The 7,264-nt window shown below is 35.6% G+C and overlaps 1 protein-coding gene across 1 annotated transcript; it reads left to right on the top strand.

The window, feature by feature from the left end:
* Positions 1–434: 434 nt before the first annotated feature.
* Positions 435–6,091, top strand: TLR3 (toll like receptor 3; the record flags this gene model as incomplete). Its single annotated transcript, XM_084286111.1, has 4 exons — positions 435–878; positions 1,725–1,916; positions 3,458–5,283; positions 5,863–6,091. The coding sequence occupies exons 1-4, from the start codon at positions 438–440 to the stop codon at positions 6,089–6,091; spliced, it is 2,688 nt and encodes an 895-aa protein (XP_084142237.1). The 5' UTR covers positions 435–437.
* Between the last annotated feature and the right edge of the window lie 1,173 nt (positions 6,092–7,264).

The raw sequence follows: 7,264 nt of genomic DNA, 5'->3' as shown, positions 1-7,264 counted from the left end.
GGCAAGAATTGTAAAATAAAGAAGTGGCATTTATATTAGGCATTCTTACTGCATATAGCTATAAATAATTAAAGTGTAGTAAAGCTCAGAGCATAGATAATTAACACTGAAGAGCCTGTGCATAATTTGTCATATTTATTGTACTTTATGCTTGTTAAATCAATCCAAAATTAATCAGAAAAAGGAAAATGATTGAAAATTTGCACTGATTATAGATAAACCGTTGGTAGATTTTTAAACATAATTATTTCCAGCAAAGAGTGATTATTAAACATACCTTTTCCATAGGTAAAAATAATCAGTGTTTGCTCCGTATATAACTACATGATTTCTTGTTCCTGGCTTGCTTAGCCTTCAGGTTAAGTTATAATGTATGAATTGTGTCAAAATGACTGTAATTTGTAATGCAAATTCATTTTGCCTTTGCAGATAAAGCCATGGGAAGTGATATTCTTTGTTGGAAGAGCTTATCTTTGAGACTGGTGTCTGTCTGCTTGCTGTGTGCATCAGTTGGAAAACAATGTCAAATCAGAAATACAATGGCAGACTGCAGTCACCTAAAACTGACTCAAATTCCTTCTGATCTCCCAAACAATATAACTGGTTTGGACATTTCTCATAATCAGCTAAAAAAACTATGTCATGCAAACCTGACCAAGTATAGCAAGCTGGTTTACTTAAATGCAGGATACAACATCATCTCTAAACTGCAACCAGAACTGTGCAAAAATTTGCCCCTGTTGCAAATTTTGGTGCTAGAACATAATCAATTGCATGAGCTCCCTGATGGAGCATTTACTTCCTGCTCCAACCTAACTGAGCTCAATCTAGGATACAACATAATAGATGTAAAAAACAATCCTTTCAAGACCCTGGAGGTAAGCTAAAAATGCACCTTTTCCTGTAAATAAAGTATATATGGGGAATTTATAGTATGTGTGTACAAAACAGCTGCCTATTTCCATTTGAAAATACCCAGCATATAACCTTTCTTCATCCTTTTTCTAAAGAAAAGGCCTAGTGGCTTCTTGTGTTAGAACACACTGAAGTCCCAGCCATCCCTGAGAGTCAACGCTCTCCTTCCCCTTTCCTCTGCTGCATGCCATCAAGGCATCTCTCCATACAGAATCCGTGCTGAAAGAATAGCAGCAGCAGATGAAGCATAGGGTGGAATGGCTGGTCAGGAGTCTGAGTTGCATGAGGTCTAAAAACAGTAGCTAGCCTAAATTCTCAAGGTCAAGGCATAAACACTCAGACTGTGAAGACTGATGCCTAGGCTAAATGTAGTGTCTCCTAGCGCTTCGGGGACCGAAAGAATAAGAAGGCTTTTAGCTTCCTTTGTTTTTCCGGCTAGTTCCTATGTGGTTAAATATTCCCTGTGGCATTTATGAGGTTGGGGGTCAAGGAAGGGCCTAAGGACAAAAGAACATAGAGGCAATGTGTGGGAACTAATTGTCCTACAGTGTTCTAATGAGCACAGCTGTGGTTTTGGGCAAGGCTGTACATTTCTGTCATGCTCAGTATTCCAGTTCAGTTATGTAAAATGCACTGGCTTGCATCACAGGACTGCAGACTCTCGACTAAGTGTGAAGGACTATAGCCAGCTTTGGTAGTACTATTTGTAGTATTGCAACCAATTTCTCATGAATTAGACAACTGCAATATTTCAATTTTTTTATTACATAAAAATATTTTTTATGATTCTGTTTGCATCTTCTCTGCAGAACTTGAATATTTTGGATCTAACTCATAATCACTTGAAGTCAGCAAATTTAGGATTGCAACAGCAGCTGAAGAACCTCCGTGAGCTTGTGTTGTGTGGCAATCAAATCACTGAGTTAAAAAAGGAGGACCTCAGTTTTCTTAGCAATACTTCATTGAATAGTCTTGATTTGTCATCAAATCCCCTGAAAGAGGTAGGAAGTATTTCAACAGAAATTCAACTGGTGTAAGTACAAAATTGAACTATCCTGACTTATCCCATATGATTGTATGGCTTATGTTTTATACATATAATTTGAATCCACCAGGATCAAAGTTAAAACCATTCTATTATACACAGCATTGCTCCTGACCCTCAACAGTAATACACAATTATTTTCCTGACGCTGTTATCAGAAAGAGGTGTTCTCATGTAGATCAGAAGTCTCAAGCAAGAGCTAGATTGAGTAGCTAGCAGGGGTTGGAATATTTGAGGGGTTGGAACCAGATGGTTTTAAGGTCCCTTCCAACTTGAGCCATTCTATGATTCTACCTCTGTGAGCCCTCATCATGTACATTCTATGCAGGTTTGTTTTTTTTTTTGTATGAACTGAAGGTGAACAGCTGAAAAAATCTTTCTAAGTCAGGGAGAAAATATGATATTATGAAAGACTAATTAAACAATCTAGGTCTCCCTTTCTAGTTATCAGAGAGAAATTTCATTTGTGCATGTGGGCTACTCCAGAGAAATAATCATTACAGAGAAGTATATTCACTCTTCACTTAAAAAAAAAAAAAAAAAGGCATTTTTTTTTCAGAAAGAACATACCTTGTTCTTTCTGACCCTCTCAGTGTTAAAACACAATTCATTAAAGAGTAATGTTAAGTGTTGCAGTTCCAAATTGGTTCACCTCTAGGCTTCATGCCTCCCTGTTGCTGGTGCAAACTGTAATGAGGCCGTAGAGTAGCTCACTTGAGGAATCTCTACAGATTTCTTGGCTTGGTTATCTTGTAGCCAGGCTAGTTCCCTATATGACCACATGAATATCCATACTGGCAACAAATGTACAGCCGGTGGATAAGTGGATGGGACTTTGACAGAGCTACTTTATGCTAGTTTAGCTTGCTCTGAATTTACAGTACTGCTATCTGAAAAGCAGCCTTATACATTTGAATTGAACTGATAAATGGAGTATTTAATTATTCAGCTGACATGTGAAATCAAATGAGAGGTCAGCACTATAACAGAGGCTTGCAATTTATGTCATGGAAGGAAGTGTGTAATATCATGGCTCATGAATATAGATTTTGTTCAGATGGTTTTCTTCTTGTTTTAACTGAATGCCTAAATCATTGTTTTTACATCTGTTTTTGCTCTAGTATATTGGTATCCTTAGCAGAAACCAATAAATGGAAGATTAAAAGAGATTATCTCTATTTCTATGGTACTTGCAGCAAAAAGATTTTCACTAGTTGGATACACAATTATAATCAACTTTCATCTGACTAAGAAACCTCTTATTTATTCTAAAATAGTACCACTCAAAATTATGATAATCATATTAGAATTTTAGAACCACTAGCATGTGAAACAGTATTCCAAGAAGTTTGTCTAAAGTCAGGTGTGGAAAAAGTTGGGAGTTTTATTCTGTTTGATGATCTCACTTGAATACGCTTCCCAGATTTAGGCTTTGCGGGTCAAATATCTTCTGTAATCCCCTTGCTTAGGCCATTTTTTTTTTTCCTTTTCTTTTAGTTTCACACAGGATGTTTACGTGCAATTGGAAATCTGTTTGGCCTTGTACTGAACAATGTTGATCTTGGTGAAAATCGCACAGAGAAACTTTGTACAGAATTATCAAACACAGCAATTCAGAACCTCTCACTGAGCCATGTGAAGCTTTCATACATCAACAAGACAACTTTCCAGGGACTGCAAGGAACAAATCTCACAGTTTTAAACCTTTCCAAAAATTCTCTCTCTGTGATAGAAGATGACTCGTTTCAGTGGCTTTCAAATTTAGAGTACTTAAACCTGAAGGATAATATTATTCATGTATCTTCACGTTCATTTTATGGATTGTCCAACGTCAAACATCTGAATCTGATAAATTCGCTCACTGGGAAAATTGAAGATTTTTCCTTCCATTGGTTATACCACCTGGAGTACCTTTTAATGGATAATAACAATTTTCCACGAATCACTACTAATATGTTCACAGGTCTGAACAACCTGAAATACCTGAGTCTTTCTAACTGCAACATAAACTTACAAAGAATAACTAATACAACATTTTTATCACTTGCTAATTCCAGCTTGCAGGTTCTCAACCTCACAAAAACAAGAATCTATACAATAGAAAGTGGAGCATTTTCCTGCTTGGGACACCTGAAAATTCTCGATCTTGGTCTTAATGAAATTAGTCAAGAGCTCACAGGTCATGAGTTTAAAGGTCTCAATAACATACAATATATTTATCTTTCCTATAACAAAAACTTGACTTTGCGAAGTGAGTCATTCTCTTTCGTTCCAAGCCTTAGAATGCTGATGCTAAGGAAGGTAGGTTGCAGTAATCTGGCAATTTCTCCTTCACCTTTTCATCCTCTACAAAATTTGACTGTCCTGGACATCAGCAATAACAACATAGCAAACATAAAGGAAGATTTGTTTGATGGACTTCACAAACTTGATATTCTGAATTTGCAGCACAATAATTTAGCTCGACTTTGGAAACATGCAAATCCAGGAGGCCCTGTTCTTTTTTTAAAAGACCTTCCCAACTTGCATGTTCTAAATTTAAAATCAAATGGGTTTGATGAGATTCCAGTTCAGGTTTTCAAGGGTCTGTTTCAGTTAAAATATTTGGATTTAGGGTCAAATAATTTGAATCTGCTTCCAGAAACTTTATTTGATGACCAAACCTCTCTGAATTCATTGAACCTTCAGAAAAATCTAATAACCTCAGTTGAAGAAGAAGTGTTTGGCTCAGCTTTCAAGAACTTGAGAAAACTAGAGATGGATTCCAATCCATTTGATTGCACCTGTGAAAGTATTGCTTGGTTTGCTAGTTGGCTTAATGCGACTCAAGCTTATATACCTGGATTGCAGTCTCAGTACATTTGCAACACTCCGCCTAAGTATCATGGTACTTTGGTATTGCATTTTGATAGCTCAGCCTGCAAAGACAGTGCTCCATTTAAACTTCTGTTTATGATCACTACTACAGCTGTGATGCTGCTCATTTTTATTGTTCTTCTCATCCATTTTGAAGGGTGGAGGATAGCTTTCTACTGGAACATTTCAGTAAATCGAATACTTGGTTTTAAAGAACTTGATAGACTACAGGAAGAGTATGATTATGATGCTTACATTATTCATGCAAGACACGACAGGAATTGGGTGTTAAAGAATTTCATATCTCTGGAAAAAAATAAGCAATTTGAAGTTAGGTTTTGTTTAGAAGAACGGGACTTTGAAGCAGGCATATCAGAATTTGAAGCCATAATTAACAGTATAAGAAGGAGCAGGAAGATTATTTTTGTTGTGACTGAGCATCTCTTAAAGGATCCCTGGTGCAAGAAGTGAGTAGAACATAAAACACTGTATGTAAGGGGACAGAATTCTTAACAGATTTTTAACAAGGTAATCCTTATTTTTGCTATGTAGATTAATTACAAATTCAATGCAAATTCTACTTTAGTATATCATAATTTTTGAACAGTTACAAAATTAATAAACTTAAGTGCTCTACATGTACACTAATGGATATTTGAACCTCTGTCAATATCACCTCTGTAGATTGCTTCCCCAAAATTATACATTTGAAACACAGTAACAAGTTTTGTTGGTGAGATCACTAGCATACAAAGATGATTTTTATTTATCTTTAAACAACTATTTTCATTACTTCTTTGTAGTGATCTTGAAAGGGAAGGAAAAGACTGTACGATTTAGATTATATTTTTAGATCGTAATTTTTTTCTGTAGTTAAAAAGTAATTTAACATAAGTTGTAACACTTTCTTATCACCGAATGTACATTAAAATCCGTTTATAAAATCAGGGTATAATGTGCTAATATGTGAGCTGTCAAAAGAATTATTTGTCCTTTCTTTCCCCAGCATGAAATAAAATACATTTTTTGTCTTATTTTTGCTTCAGGTTTAAGGTGTATCATGCTGTTCAGCAAGCTATTGAACAAAGTCGGGACTCCATCATATTGGTCTTTCTTCATGACATCCAAGATTACAAGTTGAATCATGCACTTTGCTTGAGAAGAGGAATGTTCAGATCTCGCTGCATCTTGAAGTGGCCAGCCCAGAAAGAAAGAGTCAACGCATTTCATCAGCAATTAGTGATGGCACTTAAATCTAATAGTAAAGCACGGTGAATGTTGATAGTCAAACTATCAGCTTTCTGTCATTAGAAAACTAGCAAGCTGTCAGTAAAAAATGAAAAAAGTTTGTCATACCGGAAAAATACAATAGTCACTAACTTAAATGTAGTTGTCTACAGTGCAATTCACCTGCACCAAGGTGGCATTATTTAAAGTGGACTACAATTGATAGTCATTTCAGAGTGTGTATCAAAAAGCAGTTCTGAAATGACTGAATTCTGAAAATTCGGAATGACCGAAGTCCTAGGGAAAAGTCCATCTGACATAATGTGGAAAAGCCATGGGCTCTCTCCTTTAAAGGGGTATGTAAAAGAGAATGCAACAGAAAGTAGAATGGACACTACTATTTGTTTTCAAAACAGAAGGGGTGGTTCAGAGAGATTAAACTGGAAAAACTTTCTATATGAAACACAGTAGGTAACATGGAAATTATTTCTGTAGTCAAAGCCACTAAAAAGGAACAAACCAGACAGAATTCTGTATTGTAATTTTTTATACATTAATTTGGCTGTTTCTTCCTTCCTCCTTCTGTACTTTTCAGAAGCATAGGGTAGTAGGCAATTGCATAGTATTAAGATACAGATTTACAGGCTAGTACCTTGATCTGAAGAGAGCTGAGAACAAGGGAAATGTGCTCTGAAATGATGTTTATCATGTTTGAGACTGTTTGCAATTTTGTGGAGTGTTTGAGCACAACTTATTGACTCTACACAGTTATTTGTACATTTCTGTTAATGTTTAATTGTTCCTTCAGAGGAACTTTCAAACTTTGTCTTAAATTTTCAGTACTTGTTTGGTCCTTCGTTAGCTGAGGAATATTTTTACTGTTTTTCCCCTATCATTTCTCTCGTCAGCTTCAATACCACCATTATTCCAAGAATGTTGTTTTACTGCTTTAGACAATAGATTTCAGATGGTTCAATAGTTAACATTTTAAGCAGCTTTTCTTATGGTTTGTTAAATTCATAGATTAAAAACATCGTGTTTTAATAGTGTTTTTTTTTTTTTTTTTTTTTTTTTTTTTTGTCCCATGATGACAGAAAATAAATAAGAAATATATAACAAAACAGGTTTTACATGCACAGGAAGAGTGAAAGGAGTGTTGATTGCCTTCACTTGCTCAGGAAGTCCTGGAGTGAAAACAAAAGGTTTTGTTTACAGATGAAG

The sequence above is a fragment of the Netta rufina genome (genome assembly GCF_964035555.1).
Source record: "Netta rufina genome assembly, chromosome: 4".
Lineage (NCBI taxonomy): Eukaryota > Metazoa > Chordata > Aves > Anseriformes > Anatidae > Netta > Netta rufina.
The sequence above is the reverse complement of the archived record's forward strand: the minus strand, read 5'-3'. Positions and strand labels throughout refer to the sequence as shown.